At 34.5% G+C, this 26384-nt stretch overlaps 2 protein-coding genes across 3 annotated transcripts; one reads left to right on the top strand and one right to left on the bottom strand.

The window, feature by feature from the left end:
• Nucleotides 1-325: 325 nt before the first annotated feature.
• LOC103342408 (P-loop nucleoside triphosphate hydrolases superfamily protein with CH (Calponin Homology) domain-containing protein) lies at nt 326-9000 on the bottom strand. Of its 2 annotated transcripts, XM_089043417.1 has the most exons (20): nt 8843-9000; nt 8647-8719; nt 8154-8311; nt 7783-7929; nt 7444-7693; nt 6672-6775; nt 6469-6540; nt 5951-6052; nt 5183-5257; nt 4713-4794; nt 4180-4275; nt 3906-4079; nt 3718-3824; nt 3358-3533; nt 3102-3269; nt 2672-2922; nt 2283-2446; nt 1214-2109; nt 861-1036; nt 326-763 (listed from the first exon to the last, which is right to left on the bottom strand). In XM_089043417.1, the coding sequence occupies exons 2-20, from the start codon at nt 8711-8713 to the stop codon at nt 687-689; spliced, it is 3342 nt and encodes a 1113-aa protein (XP_088899543.1). In that variant the 5' UTR covers nt 8714-8719; nt 8843-9000; the 3' UTR covers nt 326-686. The 2 variants fall into 2 exon arrangements, with proteins under 2 accessions (XP_088899543.1, XP_088899542.1); XM_089043416.1 differs by lacking the exon at nt 5951-6052 and having other exon boundaries at nt 8843-8976.
• A 13505-nt stretch (nt 9001-22505) lies between these two features.
• LOC103342407 (agamous-like MADS-box protein AGL18) lies at nt 22506-25562 on the top strand. The gene is made up of 8 exons (XM_008246029.3): nt 22506-22854; nt 23942-24023; nt 24268-24359; nt 24473-24572; nt 24661-24702; nt 24894-24935; nt 25020-25138; nt 25225-25562. Exons 1-8 carry the CDS (start codon nt 22637-22639, stop codon nt 25319-25321), a joined length of 792 nt encoding a protein of 263 aa, XP_008244251.2. The 5' UTR covers nt 22506-22636; the 3' UTR covers nt 25322-25562.
• Nucleotides 25563-26384: the final 822 nt, after the last annotated feature.

Below are 26384 nucleotides of genomic sequence, written 5' to 3'. Positions count from 1 at the left end.
GTTTTGTTTGGCTAAAACGTTTCATATTGTCAAGTGGGAGACGGTTAGAGTGGGAGGAAAGTAGGGTTATTAATTGGGTTTGGGCTATTGGCTAAGTATTGTTGTGCTTTAAGATTTTATTTTATATGAAGTTGGGCTTTATTCATTGAAGGCTAAAGGTATAGGAAAGTGGGCTTAAAATAATCAGTCCGGTCCGGTTCCAGTTCGGTTTTGGTCTGGATTTGACTTTTTTCAGTCAACTCAGTTTTCCCTCCTTCCTTTTTTTTTTTTGGTTTGGATTCGGTTTTCCAGTTTGACGGTTTTTATACCCACCACTAGTAACAACTTTGGAAGATAAACTACTTTTATTAACAGAAATTCACAATATGGATCCAAACTAGGCATTACAATTACAATTACAATGAATGAGGATCATTGACGATATGAAACATTTTAGCTAAACAAAACTGTGATCTGAAGACAAGCAGATCAGTTACAATCATGTTAGCCTATCTTTTACTCGAGGGCATTCTCATAATGCTATCTGTTACCAATTCAAATTTTAGCACATCAGTATGCTTTGAGTCAAAGCACCACCACTGCAGTTTTCACTTTGCATCAAATGATCTATAGCCACTTCAAATTTCAGCACATCAGTATGCTTCGAGTTAAAGCACCACCACTGCAATTTCAGCACATCAAATGATCTAGAGCCACCGCTTGTTATTTTTCGTTGACGAGCGAACTGGAGGAGGTGTTTTGGCATTTCTATTGTCCTTTACACCTTCAAAAGGCAAACACCATAAGAAAGTCAAAACATCGATGAATATGAAAGCTGTAAGTGGTGAGAAGTTCTATAATGTAATGAAGCTTGTATGTACCAGTGTCAACTGTATTCCCTCCCAGAGAGGATCGTCTGTCAGACCCTGATGATGGAATGCCAGTTAGTGATTGCCTCCTCTGAGTTCTTGCATTATTTGTAACTGGTGATTTCCCTTCATTGATATCGCCTGAGCATTTAACAGTTGAATGTGTGTCCACCAAACTTTGCTGATTCCTGCAGTATTTCATCGTAAGTTTAGTAAAAAATGGCAGCAGTAGTAAATATGAATAACATTCAATATGAATATATGATGTGAGAGACATTGTAGCAATATAACATACATTCCAAAATAACATACACATTACATGTATTGAAACAGAAAAAGTACTTCAAATTATGAGTTTCACCCACCTCTTTTCCGAGCCATTAATCAGTTTTCCAATTGTCCGCAGGGATCTCCTTATCTGAGATCCTTTCCCACTGATGCTACTTGCCAAATTAGGTGTCAGGTAATCCGCAGGAAGAGGGAGCTTACTTTGCATAGCAATCTGTACCTCATTTCTGGAACGCATTGGTGGTTCAGGACCAGGTGTTGTCGGTATCTGAACAGGAGGGATCTTGCTATCTGTTTTTAACCCTCCCTTCTGATAGCTAGCCATCCTTGGGCTTCGAGGAGCCTTCGGCTGAGGTTCAGGTGTCACTGGTCGCTGAAGAGGAGGACATTGGGTTATACTCTGTGTTTCAAATACTCGCTTCTGATAGGCACAGCTTGTTGGACTTCGAGGAGCCCTGGGACGTGGTTCAGGCGTTGTTGGTGGTGGCTGAAGAGAAGAAACTTGTGTTTTACTATCTGTTTCTACAACTCGCTTCTGATAGGGAATCCTTGTTGGACTTCGAGGAGTTTTGGGACACCACACTTCCAATGTGGTATTCTCATTTCTGAAATGGCCAAAAGGCTTAGTGACTGCTTCTGTCTCTTGAAGTTGACCACAATTCTCCATTGGTACTGTTTCAGATGCCAGGAATTTCCCCATGTCATGTGATATTTGCAGATTATCCTTCTTAACAGACCTTGGATCTTCCAAGCTCAATCTTCTCGAACGAGTTGATAGAGACGGGGTTTTTGATCCCTTTCTGTCTTCAAGGTTTATTGCTTTCTCAGTCTTCACAGTGCTGCAATTTTCAATGCTTAATCTTCTAAGACGTTGAGGAGTTCTCTCAGTCATTGTTCTTGGTTTCTCACTTGTTTTATTAAACTGCATGCCCTGAACTTCCTTGTTTGCTAATGCCTTTTTAAGATTCTCAATCTGAAGATTTTGAAACACATCACGTGTTAGTGCATAAACAACTATGAAGACTGTTAGTGCACAACACAAGTTTCAGGATGACTTTAGATCAAACAACTAATCAGTCCCAAGGATAGAAAGTACAACGAAATATTAAAAAACTATGGGCAGCAAAAACCAAATTAATAAAATACCTGTTCTTTGAGTTGCATAACCTCACCACTCTCCTTGTTTGAACGAGCAGCACCAAGTTCAACAGTCGAAACCCTCTGAGCAAACTTCAAGGTACTGATTGTTTCATTGAAAGAATCTTCTTCTGGACTCACATGAGCAAGCATTAAAGTTTTAGCATGTCCACCTGAAGGATAAATCGAAAGAGAAAGTTGGGTGAGTCCACAGCATATGCATAATATCTCAATCTAATTGGTCAACTCCTCAGGGAACAAGCTTCTCAAATTTTTCCATTTCACCAATCATATTCTGGTATCATTTCAAATTCACGCAAAGAGTTCACTCCTTTTCGGAAACCAATATAAGAAGACAAATAATAGAGATAGATGCTGGAAATTCAAGAAATTACAACCTAAGGCGCCTTGCAGCAGAAGTGTGAGTTTGCTGTTTCTGTAAGGGATGTGAGAGTTCTTCTGAGCCAAGGCTGTGATAACATCTCCTAAACAAGAAAGAGATTTGTTGATATACTGTGCCTCTTTGAGCCTATCACCTGTAACTTCAGATTTGTCCACTCTTTCACTTCCTGCTAGGTCAACCAAATGAAGGCAACTGCGGAGAGTGCCTCCGGAAGTATCTTTTCCATGCACATGGATTGTCAGGACACTGCAGACGCACACCAACAACTATCAGTGGGCACAAAATAACCGATATCTTGCTTATTGCTGTTTTTATTTTAATTTATGCTCAGTAGTTTTAAGAAATGGTATCATAAGCAATGAAATAAGAAAGGTAAGGTTTTTATTGTAAGAGAAACAATTCACAACTGAGCACCAAAAACTGACCTATGGGAACGGCTACTGCGGTTATTGATTGCAGTAGAACTGACCATACGATTCATCTCACCAAATTTCATGAGGTTGAGGACATCAGTGGTAGAATTCACTGAATGCATTGTAGCATCTGGAATACTCAAGCCATTATCAGTAGGGCAGCTTCGAATCTCTAATTTGTGAATTGTTAAGGAAACAACATTTGGATGTGAATTCAAATGTTTTGCTTAAAAATAATCATAACATAGCCAATATTAAAGGATATTTGACAGTGGACGAATCTTCTGCAAGGAGGTCTCGTACTTGTTCGTTGTATATTTCAACCATTTGGACATGAATGTCATAATGTATGATATCCTTCCTTCTATTTGACATCTGGAACAAATCGTTGAGAGCTAGATAATTAATCCCCATATCCCTAGTTGACCCACCTGATGGACCACTCTGTAAAAATATAAACACTTCATTTCAGATTAAAGAACCTTGATCAGAGTGTGCACATGCACAAATCTAATGTGTCAAAAATCTGGTATTATGGTACAATGCTAGCACGCAGATGAAAGCCACAAATTGTTAGCCTAAAAATTGCAAAAGATTTATCAACTGAAATCTATGGCTTGTATCTTACCATAGTATGTGTTTTTCCGGATCCAGTTTGACCATAAGCAAAAATGCAAACATTATAGCCATCCATCACAGACCTAATGAGTGGTTGAGTGTCCTTGAAAACCTCATCTGAAAAATGAAGGTATAATCTAGTCAGAAAGAAACTGACTGATATCGAAATCCATAAAAAGTAGTGTGATGTAATACTACCTTGGCTAGAAGTTGGACCAAACACTCGGTTGAATTGAAAATCTTTCCTTCCATCTTTTTGGGGCTTTGCAGGGTCCAAGATCACAACTGAACCATCCTCTCCAATAAATTTGATCACATTTTTGGATTCAGAACTGAAGGAAGGCCTAATCCGGCAGTATACTCGAATATTACCTGACAAATTTCAACCAAGGTTGGATAGCTAGATAACTAATTTTTGATAGCTGTCAAAACTAGAAATATTATAGCAAAGCAAACATTTAAAAGTACCAACCTTTCAAATCCTGAACCATGTTGTATAGTTTTTGATTCTCTCTCACCACCCTGTGATACCCAAGAGCGGCAGTGGACAGTTCCTGTACCTGAGTCCCTGAACCCACAAAGAGCGTATACACAATTAACTTTCAAGAAATTTATGTGCATGTAAAAATGCACAGATCTAAGACATTTTTCTATCATAATTTCCATCTACTTTAAAAGAACAGAGCACTTGTAAAGATCATTTAATTATTATGACTATGATGTTGCTTGAAAAAAATGGCTATATACATTCCAAAACTATAAATTATACTTTTTATATATATAACTGTACAAGATGAAGATTGATGTAAGGAAATTTAGAAGATTAAGCTAGATGAAAATTGAAAGAAATAAGATCTCAACAGATATATAAGATCACATTTACAGTTGAATCATAAGATACTAAAATGAATGATGACTTGTTTTTGCAGATTAAATACTTGAAAACTGTCCATTCTGACTAGAAAATGGAAGGAGAAGGTAAAAAGCCTCTGAAGATGGACATACCCAAGTGTTTTATATCTCTCTGTAGCTGGGTCTGTAAGTCTTCAAAGTCCTTTTTTGCACTTGACCACAAAGCCTTGAGATCCTGCCAAATGAATACCATTACCATTTTAATGCTGGATATATTCAAGAGTCCTACTGCCGTCTTATTATCCCTTTAGAAAACTATGTCATTAACTAATTGCATTTTGACCTAAATCGAAATTTATTTGTCCAACCAGGAGCTTGTCCATAACCATTATGGTATTATATATGACTTCTGCTATAAGATATGACCTTAACAAAAAGAAAAAGAAAACAAATGTTCCTCAGAGAACCAACATGAAGTGCATGCAAATCAAACTTTGTCTCGAACCCTTAAAAAAGATAAACAAAATGGCTATCGATTGTCAAAATTAGTTTTGTATTCTGAACCTAACTTTATACTGAAAAGATAATACACATAAAGGACAGAAAACGAACTAAATACGTACCACAAGTTCTTTCTCTTGTGTTTGGAATAGTAGTCTGTGGTTGCAGTTACCATTTTTCAAACAAGCTTTGCAGCACTATTGAAAAGATAAAGATAAATACACTTCAGAATCCAGTAGTGCAGCATCCAATACCATAAGAGAAAATTGTTTATATACATTCAGACTTTTTCAGCTATGTAGGATATCTGTGTGCATATTGATATCCATGAATATATACCTTGCCTATGAAATAAAGGTAAGATTATAACGCACAATACTTTTTGTTCAAGTATAGTTGTCAATGATGAAATTCAGAATAGGAAATTAGGACTAATAAACACAAGAGAACTGTGAAATGGACAATATCCAACAACATTGGAATAATCTGATTTTCAGAGAGCAGGTTACTCTGAACATAAAATAAATGTTACCAAATTACAAGCAATACAGAATCCTAAATAAATGGTTTTAACCATATGAAGAAGTTCGGAATTATATTTCTAAATATTGAAGGAATGAATAAGAAATCTATAGATTCAAGGACGAGAAAAACAAAAAAGAAAATAAGGGTTACAAGGAGTAGATATAACTAGTATTATTCTCCATTCACTAATGCCACGAAAGATGGGGTTACAATCAAGAAAACAGTAAATATTTCATTAAAAGTCACTGGAAAACTAATATTGCATATAAAACAAACAATTTTAGAACATGCTGACGTAATCTTATAGCACAATTTTCTATGTGAATTGGTTACATAAAGGGTGCATCTATACAAGGTAGACATACTCTGGAGTTTTCAAGAGCAGATAAATCCTCTAGAGGCATAGATGTTGAATGGGCAGGTGAGCTGCTTCTTTCTTTCAAGGGTTCTTTTGACATAGAATTCAACTGTTTATACACAAAAAGACAAGAATATAAAGGAGTGAGGTTAGGTGAAGGGAGATGAGGTGTGATGTTCCAAATGAAACATAAACTCAACCATTTCAAATAACTATGTATATATTTATGTATACTTAGGGAGTGCAGAAGGAAAAAATTCATATGATGGGACATATTGTTAAACCCCCAAAAAAATGCACCATTTCTTTGGATTAAAAAATTTCACCGAAATACCTCCTAGATTGCAATTTTATCACAAATTTTCGTCCTAAATGTATTATTATTAAGAAACTTCTGTCTAATATTGCTTCAGAGAATAAAACATAATCATACTTGAAAAGCTAAAACACAAAGTGGCTTGCTGGGGAATTTTTCAACCAAGAAAATATAAAATTAAAATATTGTAACACTCAAATCAAACTAACCTCAGGAGACTTCTTCTGAAGATGTTGCTCTGAACAACTTGTCATGATCCTTTGAAGGAGGCAAATTGTATCCTGCAAAGAAGAAATTGGTTAATAGAGATGAAAATTGACTTCACATCTGATCCATATTCCAGTATTTATTGGCTGAATCAGAGTAACATTCTCTCTGTTGGAAGATTATTAAAAAAAGGAGAGATCATTACCACATCCCCATTATGGTAGGAAGCAAGAAGTTTGTCATCAATGTTTTCCTTTATGTCAACCATAGAGTCAACAAGTAACTTGATAACAGATTCTATGCAGTCCACTACATCACAAGAAATAACAGAAAAGTAAAAGTTAGGGAGAGAAACTGAAGAGCATCACAAATAACCATATAATAAGATGTGGATTCCATATAAGAGTGATGGCATTTCTAGAGGAAGTATTTTCAAATATACTAACAGATAGGAAAAAAAAGTGAGCTGTTTTATATCATTCAATAAGAACCCTAAACCCTAAATCTTACTGTACATGCGGTTACATCAATAAATGAAGTCACATGTGATTGATTACACATTACTTTTGTGAGGTTATATATCCAGTTCTGATACTTTATCATTAATCCTTAAAATCTAGAAGTAAGCATGACATATACAGTTGATTTTACTATAATGCTACACTTGGCTTAGAGGAAAATACAATTATCATTGTGATGTTAAATATATACTAGTCTACAATCCAGGGAAAACTATTATAGCACCAATAATGTACCTAAGAGTCTAGGGTTTCTTATGAAATCTTACTACATATGCTGCTGTATCAACCAACGAGCTCGCAGATTAATTGTATTTTATTTTTTTGATGTGAAATATTTCTCATAAAATATCAATATTTCCTCATTCGCGATCATAAAAAATATCACTATTATGTTAGGTTATCATTTTAAGTATCTTAGAAATGGACAAAAATTCTGAAGGAAGAGAAACCTTATACCTTGAAGTTTTTGATTGTCACCCTCAACAGGTGGTTGTATCTCACATGCAGCAGACATATCCAATTGCCTGCAAGAGTCTGATGGGACCACAGCCGAGGCCCTTGAATGCATATTGGCAGAAATCATAACTAAGGGAGATTTAACATTTTTATTAAAGCTATTCCCATTGCTCATCTGCTTCCACTCATAGGATTTAAGGGCTAAAACGCAATCAACAACCTTGGCTGCCGACCCTGCCTCCAATGCATCCTGAGACAATAAAACATGGAATACAATGTGAAAATGCAAGTAGGATTGACATATACATTTATGCATATATATGTGAGCAGATGATCTACCCTTTCGAGGTCAGAAGCTTCAAAAGCAGGTAGCTTCAACTCTTCCACAGCGACTAGAAAGTTACGAACATTTTCAAAATACTGATATGCAGGCAATGCTTGAGATTCCCGACTTAATGGTTGCAAAGGCATTTGGCTCTCCACAACCTTAAAATAATAATGATGATAAATAAGTAGTAAGAAACTGACATAAATAGAAGCTTAGGAGCTTATACATGTGTGTCTTTTTATACAAGAACATATGCCAATTTTTACAGTTCAAAAATAAATCAGCAATAAAATTCAGTATATCAGTTTCTTTTCTTTGTTCACTTCTTATCAACCAAAGAGAGGGAATCAAAATATTGTAATCTGAGATACAAATGTAATACCTTGGGCACCGCTCCTGGTTGAATCTTGTTGATGGCATTGCATAGGATCAGACCATTTCTCAAGCAAGAAATGAACTCTCTCTCCGATGGTTGTTTTGGTATGCCAAGAGGACCCACCAAGGTTTCAAGCCATTCAACAGCTTGGAATCGCCTCCAAGCTGCCAAAATTCAGAAATTAAAATTTGAATGATTTAACGATTCCTGAAAAGTCAACAACTGTGCCCTTGTTTGTTTTCAGAAAAAATGCAGGGAAAAGATTCATAAATCTCAGATTTCTCTGTAATTTTCGAACCAAGAAAATAATCCCACAATTCAACTGAGCCAAATACAACACAACTTCTATTAGTTAACAATATTTGTTCAAATCTTGGATTCCGACATAGCCACACCCTATTCCAAATTTTAATTCTTTTTCTTTTTCCTATGACATTCTGAGAAAGCAAACAGACATACTCTAAAATAAAAATGGAAATGACTTAATGAACCAACCAACCTGCTTCTTCGGCTTTTCTTGAAGCCCTAGTAAAATCATGCAACCCAGTCCTTGCACTGTCCTCCATTGTTTCCTGAAAATTTAGAGAATGAAACTACATTACATCCCATAGAAAACCCACGAAAAATCTTTATAAATAAACAACATAGAATGACACAGACCCAGAGAGAAGAACAGAGAAAATTCAATAACATACTTGCTTCTTTATCTGGGTCCTCCTCCGAAACGCGAAAACCCCACAATCCAGAAGAGAGAGAAAGAGAGGTGGGGTTGGTGGTGGCCGATACAGATTGAGAGAGAAAGAGAGAGAGAGAGAGAGTCTACAGTCTAGAAGGAGGCAACAATGGCATGTGTTCTTGGGTTCTTGGCTTTTGGGCTCAATGTAGGCACGGCTCCGAACCTGAGGCTACGAAATCCTAACGTTTCTTTTTTTCAAATTCAAATAGGTAGGGCCACACGTGGATTTGCTGACTTAAGCTTGATCTCGACCGTCCGAATTCACGACCGTGGATCTCAGCCCACGGACGAGATCTCTTAGAAGGGGAAGCGTTGAACTTGTGTATTGTGGGCATAAAAAATTGTGCGTTAAACTTGCGTTTGGCGTTTGGGTTTTAAAATTTTAAAATTATATTCAATTCTTCCGTATAAAATTGTGTATTGTGGGCATCAACATTTTGGGGATTTTTTTTTCCTCTAAATTTTAGGGATTCGCTAGGATGGGATATATTAATACAGTCAATAGTTTCTTGTTTCTGAGAGAACAAATTCAATATTTATTTTTTCCTTGTTCTTCCCTCTGATTTGCTACTAATTGTGGTAAAGTTGCCTTATAAAGTTTTTTTTTTTCAAACAACAGACTAAATTATAGTCGAATGGAAAGCCATTCATACACTAGCAGGACAACACTATTTTTAGCCATGTTTACTAATTCGTAATGGGAATCAAAATAAGAAGTTGAATTCCCATTATGGATTACTCATGTGTGTGTGTGTGTTTTTTTTTAATCAAATAGAAACTTCATGAGATAAACTTCAACAGTACAATCAAAGACATCAACAAGACATCTAAAATACAAATCCCAATAGCATAACAAACTAACATGCTAAAAACAAAATTAACGCAGACAAAAGCCACACTAAAACTACTAGCCCACATCACCACAATTAACCATAAGCCAAACAAAGCCCACAAACCCAACATAACCCTAAAGCAACCAATGAGCCTAGACAAACCCTAACACCACCACCTGAAGAAGCTTTGTTGCGGTCACACCCACCACCGCATTCATAACAAATTTGGGGAAAATATAATTTTCAGCGATCTACCTGCGCATAAGATCGAACAAATAAACAAAAACAACAACTTTGCCAAAGAACAATTGGGTGATTTGCAACAATCTCCATCAAAGACGATGTAGAATCAAATTTAAAGAACATGAGCAACGTTAGGGAGTGAGTTTTGGGAGCAGGATTTAATTGAGGACATAAACTAAAATGGCTGATGAGGAACTTCAATCTAACAACATGGCTCAAAAGAAACCACCACAATGGGCTTTTTTTTCAAAACACCCCCGTGGACTTATTCACTAACCTAAAAGGAAAAGATGAGAAGAGAGTAGGGGGAGGAGAGGCAGTGACGCTTCTTCCTCCTCCCCCTTCTATGGAGTTTTCCTTTAAGACTCACAAAGAGAGAGAGAGAGAGAGAGAGAGAGAGAGAGAGAGAGAGAGAGAGAGAGAGAGAGAGAGAGAGAGAGAGCTAGGGTTTCTTGATTACTCATGTGTTAACTTCACATAAAGAAATAGAAAACCAAGTAGGCCTTACACAAAATCATAAATTCAACTCATATGATTTTGGAGAAATTGGACTCTAGAGGACTAGCCCCCATCAGGAATTCAAATTTTTCGTCTATTATATCCTCACACAAATTTTAAATTTTCAAAATTTTCATCCACTTTAACCTAATATTTTATTTAGAACAAGTGCAGTTTAGTAACCAGGCTAGTTTTAATTCCAAATCATGAGAATTTAGGGGCTATTTAATCACCAGGAATGTAGGAAGTGAGGAATCAGAGAATTTAGAAATCGGGGAAATAATGAATCTGTATGAGAAGAATCATTCCCATTAAGTTATTTACCAACCATATTGAATCAACACAGGAATGGAGTTGATTCTCATTGTCAATGTTTACTAATTCTCATGAATCATAACCTAAACTAATTTGATTACTAAAATGCTCTGCACATATAAATATATAATTTTCACCTAAGTAACTAGTAAAAAAGCAAATTGACAAAACTTTATTTTACAACTAATACATAATATATGATACTATATGACGAGTGATGAAAAACCTAATATATAATAATATAAGTGATATAATAGAAAAAAAGAAACAAATATGACACAGTGATAAGGAGCATAACAAGACAAGTAGAGGTTAGCAACCCCAGTGAAAAGGGAAATTTTTTGCTTTTTCCAACGGTGATTTGGTGTTTTGGAATTATTGTAAAGTGGTAAGAGTATTTTCGGAAGGTAGTAAGGGAAAAAAGGAATGAGAATCTGATCAACTACCCCCTCTTAACTGATCTGATTTCTAGTTTTGAGGGGATGCGATTACGAATTTTGAGATGGGGCACACACTTTTTTTCTTTCCCGATTGCAAGTAAATGCGGGGGGAATCAGGAATGGAAATCATTCCTTTTCTTTCCATACCCATTATTGATATGTACACATACCCTTAGTAAACAACTTATAAGGAATCAATAATACCATTCCTACTTTGATTCCACATATATATATATATATATATATATATTTGGGCAATGATTTCCTCACTCCTATTTTATCCACTTACACTCATTTTTTAGCGTACTGTTCTTTATTCTTATCTTTTTCTTTCATTTTTCTGCCTGCCATAATTGTCCTGTAAAAACTCTCGGGTAAGAAAATCAGGAATAGAATTCTCACTGCCTTTAATAAATTCAATAGTAAAATCAAATATGCTCAAAAGTGCTTGCCATCGTGCAAAAATCTGTTTTGATGCAATGTTTTGAACATCTTTTTCAAGAACATGTTTAGCAGATTTGCAATCAACACGAACAAGAAATTTTTGATTTAATAAATCATCTTGGAATTTAGTAATGCATAATACAATAGCTAGTATTTCTTTTTTAATAGTACTGTAATTATACTGCGACTTAGACCAAGTACCAGAATAGAATCGGACAATTTGCTCAGAAGAAGTAGGAGTAAGTTTCTGTTTAAGAATACCGCCATATCCTATATCAGAAGCATCAGTCTCAACAATTTTAAAAGAACTTGTAGTAGGAATGCCAAGACAAGGGAGTGTCTTAACATGACTTTTAATCTGTTTAACAAGCTCAGTATGAATAGAAGACCAAGGAGGAGGATTAGTTTGTAATCTATCAAACAGGGGCTTACACTGTTTCCTCAGATTCTTATAAAAATCAGAAATATAATTGAGTGATCCTAAAAATCTCTGTAATTGATTCTTATCTATAATTTGATCAGGAAATTTATCTGCAAATTGTATGGATCTATCTATAGGCTGTATTTGTGATTGACTTATATTAAAACCAAGAAATCTAACATGCAATTGGAACAACTTAATCTTCTTAGCAGAAACGACCAATCCATTTGCTTTTATGACATGCAAGAATTTATATAAATGTTTCCAATGCTGCTCAATAGACTCAGAAAATATAAGAACATCATCAATATAAACAATGGCAAATTGGCTATAAGAATTAAAAATTTCATTCATTATATTCTGAAATTCACTAGGAGCATTCTTCAAACCAAAAGGCATAACATTCCACTCATAATGACCAAAGGGAGTAACAAAAGCAGTTTTATATCTATCAGGACTCAGTAATTTGTATTTGCCAAAATCCACTCTTTAAATCAAACTTAGAAAATATAATAGCTTTACTCAGGCGATTAATTAAATCTCTCTTATTAGGTATAGGGTATCTTATCCATTCAAGAACAGTATTAAGAGGTTTATAATTGATAACTAATCGAGGAGATCCTCGTTCTAACTCTGCATTCTTTTGTACATAAAAAGCAGAACAAGACCAGGGAGACTTGCTTCGTCGTATTATCTTTTTCTGTAATAAATCATTTATTTCATTTTTACAAAATTCTAACATTTCAGGACTCGATACCAAAAGGGGTCTAGAACCGAGAAGGATTAGAATAGACAGTAAGGAAGCAAACGTATAAGAATAATCGCAGTTTATGCAAAAATTTAATCAAAGAATAAACAAATAATGAATGTATAAAAATAATGGTATGAATTAAATGTAATGAATTTATGAACATAATATGTACTTTGAAAATATTCAAAAAACTTTTATTGACATAGGCTCAGTGAGAATGCTTACAAAAGATAGCTTCCTAGTTATGCATCAACTCAGTTGTTCTTCAGAGCAATGTTTCTGAGAGAACAATTTGAAACTAAGAAAACTAAATTTTACATTCTGATTACAAATGAGGCCGAAGCCTCCTTATAAAGAAAACATAACTCTAGGAAAATAAAGTAACTCAAGTAAACAAACTCTAGTACAATAATTACAAGTGACTTTAACTCAGATGCCTTTACTTTAACTCAAATGCTTTCACTTTAACTCAGGTGCTTTCACTTTTACTCGGATGCTTTCACGCAGATGCTTTCGCTTTAACTCAGGTGCTTTCACTTTTACTCAGATGCTTTCAATGATTCAACTTTCGTTTTGTCCGCATGGTGAACACTCATCTGAATTCGGATCATAGGCGAATAGGCTTCAGGTGGGGTCTTGACCATGGGGATAGTCGGACCATCTCATCGGGCGATCAGGACTAGGGCTCGAAGGTCGAGGTGACAGCTGGAAGAGGACTCAGATTCATTGTCTTCATCATCATCCTGCATTTCTTCAGCTTGCAAAAGTAACTGTCTAGCTAGATCTTTCAGCTCAACTTTAGTTTTTCCTTCAGTAGAAATTTGGGAAGACTGGGAAGAAGAAGGCTTAGGCGGCTTAGGCTCAGGCTTAGGAGGTAGTGCCGGGAAATCTCTGTAGAAATATTCAGATACACGGTGGACTTCAAAACGATCCCACCATTTAACAGAAAAATGTCGGGAAAAGAATATCTTCTCCCAATCTGCATGATAGTTCCATTTCATAATCCAGGGGATCTTGTAACGGGTGAAAAATAACAAGGGTGTAGGAAAAAATAGATCACGTTCAGGAAGCTTAATTCGAGCAGAGAATGTAGTAATAAGCTCTGATTGCAGAAGGATAATTTGAGAGACAGGACCATGAGTATCCCACCAGTGAAGAAACCAGTAGGGAAGCTGATCATTTTTAAATTTATTATCAAAATTTATAAACCAAGAATGTGAAAACTCAGGGGTTTGGTGTAGGAAAATATAATAGAAGGACTCAACATAATCTGCATAATTGTATTGAAGTTTGGAAGGAAGGGTTCGTAACTCATAGGGGTGAGGACCCCAACTCTTTTGACTCAGGACTTGATAAATGTACAAGGAATGATAAATTATTTTTTGGGGATCAACTTTATCTCGTATAGGCTTAATATCTACAGATTTTGTTTCATGAAGGATCTCTCTGTAAAATTTTAAAGACTTGTAAGGACTATGAGGAAGGAAATGAAAACCAGGAGGAAAATGGTTAAAAGCAATTGCAGCAGGACTCACAGATGCAGAGATATGGGGCTCAAGAACAAATAAATTAGTAGTGCATTTAGAAACATAAGGAGAAGTCTTAGGTCTAAATGTAGAGGAAGACAGAGGGCTTGCATGTGGGGGTAAAATGTAAGGATCATGGCTGGATGTAAGTACAGACTGGTAATTGGGTCTTACAGCCTCAGGGTAGATCCTAAAGGGTTGAATTTATTAGCTAGAGGAATAGGGGACATACCAGGATAGGGTGTAATAGATGCAGGCTCAAGTTTAGGAGAAGAAGAAGATGCAGACTCATGTTTAACAGGATAATGACTCAAGGTTGCAGGAAGAATTCTGGGTACTTGGGGGCTCAGAGCGTACTGTTCTTTATTCTTATCTTTTTCTTTCATTTTTCTGCCTGCCATAATTGTCCTGTAAAAACTCTCGGGTAAGAAAATCAGGAATAGAATTCTCACTGCCTTTAATAAATTCAATAGTAAAATCAAATATGCTCAAAAGTGCTTGCCATCGTGCAAAAATCTGTTTTGATGCAATGTTTTGAACATCTTTTTCAAGAACATGTTTAGCAGATTTGCAATCAACACGAACAAGAAATTTTTGATTTAATAAATCATCTTGGAATTTAGTAATGCATAATACAATAGCTAGTATTTCTTTTTTAATAGTACTGTAATTATACTGCGACTTAGACCAAGTACCAGAATAGAATCGGACAATTTGCTCAGAAGAAGTAGGAGTAAGTTTCTGTTTAAGAATACCGCCATATCCTATATCAGAAGCATCAGTCTCAACAATTTTAAAAGAACTTGTAGTAGGAATGCCAAGACAAGGGAGTGTCTTAACATGACTTTTAATCTGTTTAACAAGCTCAGTATGAATAGAAGACCAAGGAGGAGGATTAGTTTGTAATCTATCAAACAGGGGCTTACACTGTTTCCTCAGATTCTTATAAAAATCAGAAATATAATTGAGTGATCCTAAAAATCTCTGTAATTGATTCTTATCTATAATTTGATCAGGAAATTTATCTGCAAATTGTATGGATCTATCTATAGGCTGTATTTGTGATTGACTTATATTAAAACCAAGAAATCTAACATGCAATTGGAACAACTTAATCTTCTTAGCAGAAACAACCAATCCATTTGCTTTTATGACATGCAAGAATTTATATAAATGTTTCCAATGCTGCTCAATAGACTCAGAAAATATAAGAACATCATCAATATAAACAATGGCAAATTGGCTATAAGAATTAAAAATTTCATTCATTATATTCTGAAATTCACTAGGAGCATTCTTCAAACCAAAAGGCATAACATTCCACTCATAATGACCAAAGGGAGTAACAAAAGCAGTTTTATATCTATCAGACTCAGTAATTTGTATTTGCCAAAATCCACTCTTTAAATCAAACTTAGAAAATATAATAGCTTTACTCAGGCGATTAATTAAATCTCTCTTATTAGGTATAGGGTATCTTATCCATTCAAGAACAGTATTAAGAGGCTTTATAATTGATAACTAATCGAGGAGATCCTCGTTCTAACTCTGCATTCTTTTGTACATAAAAAGCAGAACAAGACCAGGGAGACTTGCTTCGTCGTATTATCTTTTTCTGTAATAAATCATTTATTTCATTTTTACAAAATTCTAACATTTCAGGATTCATTTGAATAGGACGAGCTTTAGTAGGTATATTTTTCTCAGAAAAATTTTGTATATAGGGCAAACTTACAATATGATTCTTTCTATGCCAAAAAGCAGTAGGTAAATCAGAACATACATCAGCAATCAATTTCTGTTCAAAATCTTTAATCTGTTTTTGCATTGCAGGTGATCTTAACTGAGATTCAATTCGCTTATTTTTAACTTCTTCCTGTAAGTGTTTAATCTGATTAGTTTTATCAAGAATCATAGATGTTGCTATAGATGCAATACTCTTTTGTGCAGTTTTTAACTCATGTAATTCAGATCGAGTAAGAAATTCAAACTTAACTCTTTCACCTAAAGGACAGGCAACAACTCCATCAAATTCAACTTGTAAAGGATATAAAAGACTTATAAAAGGTAAACCTAAGATTACTTTATCAGTTATATTTTTGACTAAAACAAACGAAGTCTTAAAACACACTTTATTTTGGCAGATATGGGCTTTAGGAATCTCATAATTCAAGTGTAGCATTTTACCAGAAGCAGTACTCAAAGATTCAGTTGATTTTGTATAATATTTAGTAGGAATCAATCCTTCTTTTATGCAGTTCAAATCAGCACCAGAATCAAACAAAGCAATAGTATCAAGCTCAAAATCTTTAATAATTATAGTAATTTTAGAATACCATTTTCTAAAAGGAATATGATTAATTAGACTAATATTGTGATCTGTTTTCTCATTTTCTTCAGAATGGGTAGGGCTACATGGCTGACTGTCAGACCTAACCAAATCTTTTTCTAATAACGAATTCAAACCTTGTCGGATATCATAATTCTCAGCTTGTAGTTTGTGACTTAATTGTCGTAATTCAATTATTTCCTTTTTTACGGCTTTTACCTCAGAGTGTAGATCATGCAAAGTAACATCTTTTTTCTTATTAAACCTTTCTAATGTAGAATTTAGACTTATAACAGAAGAAGGTTGGGCTGTATTCGTATGGCCTATAATTTTTCTTAATTTCTTTAAATAATCAGATTTCAACTCAGGGTGTTCTATTTTACTAATCAGATCTAATAACAATTCTTCTTGTTCTTCCTGTTTGGTTAACACAGAAATAGACTTAAGGGTATTACAACACTTATCTTTACATCCTAATTGAATATTAGGTGAACTCATGTAGGATTCAGAAGACTCATAAACAGACTCAGAATTACTAACCATAGTTACATCTTCAGACTCAGAATCTTTTAATTCCAGGACTTTAATTAATTTGTCTTTATCTGCATCCGTGATCTGTAACTGTTTAATAGTATCTTTCACTTTACACTTATTAGCATAATGACCAAACTTTTGACATTTAAAACATTTAACTTTACTCATGTCGGTTCTTTTCTTAAAGTTTCTACTTTTACTCTTTCTTTTAGGCTTATCTGACCATCTTTTCTTAAAGCGGGACTTTTTCTTATAAAACTCATCATTAGATTCAGTAAAATGTCTTTTACGCTTATAATGACGTTTTTTACGCAGATGACTAGGAGACTTAAGCTTATGTTTTCTAGAAGGAGGAGTATACAAACCATATTGTTCACAAAAACTTCCTAACTCATATCTTGCAGATTTCCTTTCAGACTGTATTTGTTTATTTATTTTCATGTCAATACACATTTTCATACCTTCTTGATTAATTAATACTGATTATATTACCATAAGTCAGAGCTATCATAATCTATATGACCTAATTCATTACTTAAAACAGTTCTAATTTTATGAGCAAACAAATTAGGCAATCCATTTATAAACTTTTCTTTCCAAAAAGCTTGATTACTATCTTCTCTCAGCATTACACGGGAAATAAAAACATCTTTATACCACCTAAAATCACTTAATTGCGGACATCTCAAATTACTCAGTTGATCATGTATTCTAGACTGTGTATGACTCGGGGTACCTATAAAATGTTCAATTATCGTATAAAGCAAAGTATTAACACTGTCTTCTATACCTTGTCCTATATTTTCATCAAACAAAGGCAGACCTTCAGCGTTTAATTTTACTGCATGTATAATATTATTTCGGGACTCATCCGTTAAATGCTTATCCCACCAAGATCTCAGGGTTCCTGTAAAACCAGTTTCTAATAGGGGAATTATTTCAGATTGTCTTAAATGATGATTAGTACTATAACTATTAGCGACCATAGACATGTGGGTTAATTTATTCATGATTTCGAGCTCAGACAGGCCATCTATATTCCATTCATACAATTTATCAGGAGAAACAGAAAATTGACTTAGATTATTTCTTTCTTCAAATTGAATGTCAGGTGGTGTAGGCTTAGGATACCAATTTCTGGTTAGGCTAGTAGGATTAGTTAATTTCTTGACTTTTAGCTCAGATTCTAATTCTAGGTTTTTGAACGCATTCTCAATTTTAGAGATATTACTAGACTCAACAGATTCTGTATTTGATTGGACTCGGTTTGTGTGTTTCTACAAGGGCGGATGACCCTATAACTTTAACTCCGGATTTTTCAGGTTGTTCAGCTTTTAACTGCTTAAGCATTTCTTCTATTTTATCAGCTGTAGAGGAAGTCTTAAGAGCAAACCTAGGTTGTAAATCTTGGAATTGGACTAGGGGCTTTTCTGTAGACCTAATGGTAGGCTCAATAGGTAAGGACTTATCAATCTTAGTTTCAATTTTATCTAGCTGTTTTCCTATAATAATAAGACTTTGATTTGTATAGTTATTTTGTTCTATGAGACGTTTATTGGGCTCATCATTTGGATCTGTTAACTTAAATGGGCTCGCAATGACATTCCTAGATCCATGTTTAATTTTAATTGTTTCTGCAGGGGGGTGACTAGATATTACCTCAGACTGATCTAATTTTATCCATTTTTCTTTGGTTATAGTTTTTAACTCAGTAGGACTGTAACGGCTTTCTATAAAATCAAGATAAAACATTTCTTTTTTCTCAGATCTCATATATTGTTTCCATTCAGCAAATATTTCTTGTCTTTTACATGCATCAGGGACTAGTTGGTGATAAATATCCCTTCTAGGCTGGTTAATGGGATCATGCAGATGTTTATCTAAGGCTTTCCAATCAATTTTAAATTTTTCAACCTTTTTAAGGACTTTTAACTGATTATCTAAACCATATGCATGGGCTGCAGCCAATTCACTTGCTAAGAAATCGGATTGAGTAGGGGACGTAGGAGGAGACTCAGGTTTAGGCTCATTTATAGGCGGAGCATTATAACAAGGATGACTTACTTGGGCCTTTTTTCTCAAGGGTTTAATAAACAACTTTAAAAGGAATCTGAATTCCAACTCCCCTCAATCATACTCTTCCTTAATTCAATTCCTCCTAACCCGATGTAGATCAATGGAATTTTTCAGCCCCATTGAAGCAAAAGAATTCCTACCATCACATAATTGAAGACTTGAATAGAAGGTTTGAATTTCATGGTGGACCCTCAAAGGTGTCCCTTGATGGAAAGAAACTGCAGCGAAGTAAAATTCAGTTCTTAAATAACCTTATTTGAAGGACACTCTTTTAGTGCACACTATACATTGTATTTTAATAATCCAAATTGTTTATTTTTTAGGTATCTCTACACACACACACAAAACCACTCAAATTTGAAACCGTAGTTTGGATGATTGGAATATAATTCATAGCGAACCCTGCAACATAACTTAATACAAAACTAATATTTCTGCCCCACCCCATAAAATGCTTTTATATTACGAATTATTGATTTTTAGGCCCATTTCAAAGATCATCAATGTAGAAACAAAATAAACTTATAAAATAGATTTACGATTTGATTATTTTCATGATAATCAATTTTATTTGCGTTAGAAATTTTTTCTACATATGTGTATGTGACCTCGTGGTGGAAAAAAAAAACACATTATATAATTGTTTTTGATAATCACACTGTATTTGATATGTGTCCAATATTATCTTATAAAAAAGGATATGCAACAAATTAGCAAGATACAAATGCTAAATTGCTTTAGAGGCGATTGTGCTTGAAAACAACTAGTATGTAAAATAAAGCTTGACGGAAATTTATTACTGTTTATAAATAGAACGAAACTTTAGGTTTCAAAACGAACTAGAAGTAGGACCAAACTGAGGTATTTCTTGTGGTTTATTTATGACAGTGTGTTTTTTGGGTTCCTCCCCGCACTCCCATCCGAAAAAGGGCAGAGGCACATTGGAGTAAACCTAGTCCACATGAACCGGCATCACAGTCCGTTTTTTTTGTATTTTTTTAATACAAGCGATATTAGGGAAGTGGAGAATCAAATCTAGGACTTTATAACGTCATATGTGATGTGACCAATTTATTCATATTATAACATGTGAAGTAAAAAAGAAATATTGTACATATATAACATGTAGGTGAGTTAAATCATGTTGTAGTATGACAATCACACTAAAGTTTTTTTTCCGTTTAGACATGTCTTTTGTTTATGAAACAGTACTAACAAGGGGCTGATTAGAATTTGAAACCCAAAATTGCAGTATTTAAAATCAAGTTGCATATATATAAAAAGTACAAAGAATTTTTATTTATTTTTATAAGAAACGATAGTTCTTATTGATGAACAAACAAAAGTACAAAGTAATATGTGCTTAGTGACCAAACACAACAACATGTTGAATTTATATATTCAATATGTTCAAAGCAACGGTCGGTATAAACGAAAAATCCGTATCTAAAGCCGAAAACTACAAATATATAAAACATCCTAAATAAAAAACAAATCACAACAAACTCCTAAAGAGTTCTTGAAATGTATTAGACTAAAAAAAATAAGAAGTAAGACCACGACTCCACATCCTCCTAGGCAACCTGAAGAGAGCCATAGCAGCATACCAGCTAAACCCATAGTGTCGCACTGACTAAACTCTCCCAACGTAATCCAACTTCTCCCCTTCTTTGTAGCTCCAAACTATATGTCGAAGGTTGACAACTTGAGCCAACATTTCATGGTGGCTACTTCTACATCGCAAAACAAACTAACAAAGAAGATCCTGAGGAAAGGGAGGGAAGGAGAGGAGAAGGTGGTAGGGAGGGAAGCCACCTACCCCAAAGGGGGCAGCGACTGAGACCTTTTTCCTTAGAGTTTTCTCAAAGAGTATTTAGGTTTTCTCTTGTAACATGATGAAGATAATTTTTATTTTATATATATATATATATATATATATAGAGAGAGAGAGAGAGAGAGAGAGAGAGATCTAGAGAGTACTTTATTGATAAGACGAATAAAAACAAGTACAAAGCCACTATGATGCCAAAGATTTATAAATCTTCTCCAATGACTAAACACAACAACAAGTTGAATTGATTTGCAGAGATCACGCACAATCTACAAACTGATTAAAATTCTTGATCTAACAAAAAAAGCACGGCTACTCAAACCTAAAATATAAATCTGCCGTGAACCGACAGAAACTATCAGTCTATATCAAAAGCCGAAAACTAAAAAGAAATAAAACTAACAAATGGCAACAAACTCCTAAAGAGTTCATGAAAATTACTAGACAAACAAACTAAGAAGCAGGACCATCGCTCCACATCTTCTCAGGCAACCTGAAGAGAGCCATAGTGTCATACCGGCTAAACTCATAGTGTCATACCGACTAATTCTTGGCTAAACCCATAACACCATACCGACTAAACCCATAGTGCCGCATCAAGAAAATTTTAAACATACGGAGCTAGAATTGTAAAATTAGGGGGCGAAGGAGAAAATACAAGTATATAAAACACCTAAGTATTCAATGCTTACATGTTTAGAGCTAAATATTTTTAATTGAGTAATGTCTAATTTGTTTTAGAGGAAATTTTAACTTAAATTATAAATTATTTATTACAAATTCTATATATTATATATAATATAATAGATGAGTGATAAAAATATGGGGGGGCCAGGGCCACTCCAGGTCTAGGAGTGGCTCCGCCGTATGTAACTTATTCCGATGCAACCAATTTTGAGCCCACACACAATGTTCTTATGTTTCGAACTATCGATTTTTAACCCCATTTCAAAGCTCATCTATGTAAACAATCAGCTAAACAAGAAACAGATTGACGATTTATCATCATGATAATCTATGTATTTAAAATTTTTTCTACATATGTAAGCGTGTGACCCATGCCAAAAGAAAAAAAAACAAATAATATAATTGTTTTTGATAATCACATAATATTGTAATTGATATGCGTCCAATATTATCTCATAAAAGGGAAAGGATATCCGTGCAACAAATTCCATTATATCTCGAAACACTTCTCGGGAAACATTCCGGAAGTAGCAATAACAATATGACTTACTCCCCAAGTTAAAGGAGAAAAAAGAACGAAAAAAAGAAAGAAAGAATTAATTTCTTCTCTGGCAAGGATAATGCATGCCTTTTTTGGACGTTTGCCACCTTTAGGATTCCATTTACCAAATAACCATATCCTAATTCTGTTTAACTTTCCTTCCTGAGACTTTACCGAATCCCTATTTATATAAGTAACCTAGTAATTGCATGATATAGCCACAGATACACTTTTGTTCTCTCTATTATTCTATTACTTTGAGTTTCTCTATTTTCTCTGTCTCAATGAATACAGAAAACAACGCAGACACCAGAAAAACTATGGGGAGAGGAAGGATTGAGATTAAGAAGATTGAAAACGTGAATAGCAGGCAAGTCACCTTCACGAAACGCCGTAACGGGTTGCTCAAGAAGGCCAAAGAATTGTCAGTTCTTTGTGATGCAGAGGTTGCTGTCATTGTTTTCGCCAGCACCGGAAGGCTTTATGAATTCTCAAGCACCAGGTTTGTTCATTAGCTTTTTTTTTTACTTTTTTTTTGCTTTTTCCCTTTTCTGTTTTTGTTACTCTGATTATAATCACGTTTATGACGCTAGTCAAACCTAAACGCCTTTGAGTTTTTTCCTTTTCTTTCTTTTCAATCTTCGCTGTGAATCCTTTTTATTTTTTTTATGTATTCATGGGGATGATGATTAGGAGTCAAGTAATTTCAATTTTTTATTATTATCAAATCAAGAACCATAGGTCCTAGCCGCCTCTTTAAGTGCTACAAAGTGGTCTTGTTAAAACCTTTAATTTCAAATTTGATTACTCTTAAACCTGAAATTTTCTGGACCAATTCGTAACAAAGTACTCTCGATTCCTAAAAATTGTTTTTGTCTAATTCAACCGAAACTCCACAAAAAGAAGTTTTGGTAATTCGAAAAAGTTTTCAAACGCACACACAAATTGGAAAATTGGAAAGTTTCTACTGAAATTGGAAAAAGATTTGTTTTGGAGGATGAAGGATAACGAAAAAGGACGAAATTTACTGAAATTGGTAAGTCACCAAGAGTAGAAACCCTATTCTAGTAGAAGACGATTTGGTCAAAGAGTTTGTGGACAAATAGAAATCGTGTACGTAAATAAATTACTATGTTCATATACAATTTACAAACCTCACAACTTACAACCCTAAGCTAACAATGGGCCAATGGCCCAATTACATTTTTTTTAGTTGTCACTAAATTTTATAGGTGACATTATTAATTAATTTGTATATTAATTAATAGCATTAAATTAAGGGAGTTTCACTAAAACACCCAAAATGGGGGTTGAAATTATAAAAAAACCCAAGCACTATTGAAACATATAAACACACCCAAAACCCATCATTACACACACTCAAAACCCATTTATAAACACACCCAAAAAGTTGACTTTGTGGTTGATTTTGGGTGTGTTTCTATGTTTAAATAGTGCTTGGGTTTTTTTATAAATACATGTCTATGATTGGGTTTATTTATAAATTTGTATTAAAGTAATATATATATATATATATATTTTTTTTAAAAAAAAAAAATTAAAACTTACCTCTTCTTCTATTTATGTAGCATGCCACACACTCTTTTAAGATACAAGAAGGGTGGCGTAATAGGTTACCCACAAGAACGCTCAAGTGAACCTGCAACAAAGGTACGGCATATATATTTCTAAATTCAAATACGTTTAAAAAAAAAAATACAAATATATTATGCTAACGGGTTATAGCTCAATGAAAATAGACCTTGACTTGTAAACAAGTGGTATCTAACCAATATTCATGACAACATAACAATTTTCCTAACATAGAAGCTAAAAGAGCTATATAAGGAAATTGCATGTTAGCCCTGCTTCTTTATGAATAGGAGTTTCTGACAATCTCATGTTCAACAAACAGGAGCCGAACTTTGTCCAGAAAAGAAAAGTGGAGCCGAACCGTGATGTAAATGGACTGCAGAATGAGATTGCAACACTTCGCTTGGCATGCATGTAAGTCATTCTGCTGGTTGCGGATATCTGGTTGAGTGAATTTTGAGTAATATGTTTAACATTTTCTTTTCCTTTCATTAAATTCTTAGCTTCTGTTATTTCTACTTGTGCAGGCGGATGATGGGTAAGGAGTTGCACGGCTTGAGTTATAAAGAGCTGCAGCAACTGGAGGAACAACTACGTGAAGGGGTCTTATTTGTGAAGCAAAAGAAGGTGATGCATGTATATATATATATTCGAAAGACATTTTGAAGTATTTGGTTTCTTAGGCCTTTGCTCATGACTCTTTATACTATTGCAGGAGGAAATACTTTTGGAGACGCTAAAGAGCTCCAGATTACTGGTAATAAACTCACCATCTTTGTTATACACTACTAGAAAACCTCCATTTAAGTCACTGATACACCCGCGGCTTATACTAACATGAGCCACCGACGAAGAAGAAATTAATTAATATAATGGACCAGATTTTTCCCTTTCTAGATAAGCTTTTCGTAATGTTTTTAATTTATGTATAAATGGCGTTATTCTCAGGAACAAAGGGCTATGGAGGAAAATGAGAATCTACGCAAACAGGTGAGCATTAAACTTCATCCAGATGTATAAGATTTATACCAAAATCTGAACCTCTCACTAATTAAATTTATGATATGTACATAGCTTGAGGAGATGCGGCAAACCCACAAGCCAAATTGGCAAATTGTCCCTGCATCCGATCATCCATTAGAGAGCTCAAAAGCCGTTTCGAGTTATGAACCAGACACTTATTTGCACTTGGGGTATGCTACAAATTCTCCACCAATTTTCATTTTCTCCTAAAACTTGTTTCTGTTTGCAATATCTAACATTCAATTGGTTTTCTCAGGTTGTCATCATCATCAGATGCTCATTATCAAAAGAGGAAGGCAGCTAAAATTGAACGAAATTCTAATGATTCAGGGAGTCAAGTGGTCTCACATTGAAGACTTGTTTTATAAATTTTTTTTATCTTTTTGGAAGTTTTGTGACTCAGATCAGTTAAATCTTTTGTTCTTTTGTTTTTTGTTTTTTTAATCACAGCTACATATACAATAAGTTAGTGTGTTATTTTTGGATTAATTATAGATGTATACAGATTCATCAAAGCTAACATTGCATGGGAAAAGACAAGAGGGTTGCGAGTCTAAGACTTGTGTTTTCTTTGGTTACATGGCAAAGCCAGCAAACAACTGCATTATTTTCTTCCTAGGCTGAGCCTTGCCAGCCTTGTCAACTGCTCTTCATATTGACCTATGTTATTCTCATGTAATGTTCTCTTTGGTTGAATGCAATACCATTTTTTTTTCAACCAAAAAAAAAAAAACACTAGTATCCCTTGTGACTTGTTGGCTTTGCGTTACATTCAAAGCTCAACAGGTCTCGGATTTGACTGGTGTCATATTCATGTCAAAGGACCATAAATTTAAGCTTAAACTCAAATTATATATATTAGGGAAATTCATACAAAATCAGTTGAGGTTCTTAGATATGATTGAGGATTATGCACCAATATTTTCGTTGCCACAACTCAAATTTTTATCAACTTATTCATTAAGCTAGACGCAGCGGTGGTCTTGTATCTCATTAGCTCCCTTCTTGGAACTAGTCATTTTTCTTTTCTGAAATATTTGAAATGAATATTCACGAATATAATCAAATATTTTCAAACTCAACACCATAAGATATTTTTGTGAAATAGTGTGTAAGCTAGAATCAAAATATCTCACACATAGGATCTCTCCCCTCAAATATGATACTACTTTTTTACATGTCATGGTGTTATTGGTGGGGATAGCAAAACAGTGTTATCCCTTTTACAAGTAATTTTTTTTTTCCTTTTGGCCTAAACTGAGGTCCAACTTGAAGAAAGTTTGAGGTTCAATCCCAAAACCAATTGATGTAGGGGTCTTTTTGTTCCAGTATCCTGACGAATGGACTTGGGCTGCCGAAAGAGAAACATGTGAAGCTGCCCTTGAGTCTGAGTTCAAAGATCAGACCCCAAGAATA

Source organism: Prunus mume, linkage group LG8, assembly GCF_029339155.1.
Source record: "Prunus mume cultivar Tortuosa linkage group LG8, ASM2933915v1, whole genome shotgun sequence".
In the NCBI taxonomy this organism is placed as follows: domain Eukaryota; kingdom Viridiplantae; phylum Streptophyta; class Magnoliopsida; order Rosales; family Rosaceae; genus Prunus; species Prunus mume.
The sequence above is the reverse complement of the archived record's forward strand: the minus strand, read 5'-3'. Positions and strand labels throughout refer to the sequence as shown.

What these genes read in the sequence shown, in the direction of transcription:
- LOC103342408 (XM_089043417.1), bottom strand. Translation starts at nt 8,713, where the DNA reads ATGGAGGACAGTGCAAGGACTGGGTTGCATGATTTTACTAGGGCTTCA. An exon ending in CCTACCATAATGGGGATGTG is followed by an intron (nt 6,541 to 6,671) that starts GTAATGATCTCT and finishes TCTTCTTTGCAG; the next exon opens with GATACAATTTGCCTCCTTCA. An exon ending in GAGAGATATAAAACACTTGG is followed by an intron (nt 4,276 to 4,712) that starts GTATGTCCATCT and finishes TTGTGGGTTCAG; the next exon opens with GGACTCAGGTACAGGAACTG.
- LOC103342407 (XM_008246029.3), top strand. Translation starts at nt 22,637, where the DNA reads ATGAATACAGAAAACAACGCAGACACCAGAAAAACTATGGGGAGAGGA. An exon ending in TATGAATTCTCAAGCACCAG is followed by an intron (nt 22,855 to 23,941) that starts GTTTGTTCATTA and finishes CTATTTATGTAG; the next exon opens with CATGCCACACACTCTTTTAA. An exon ending in TAAAGAGCTCCAGATTACTG is followed by an intron (nt 24,703 to 24,893) that starts GTAATAAACTCA and finishes CGTTATTCTCAG; the next exon opens with GAACAAAGGGCTATGGAGGA.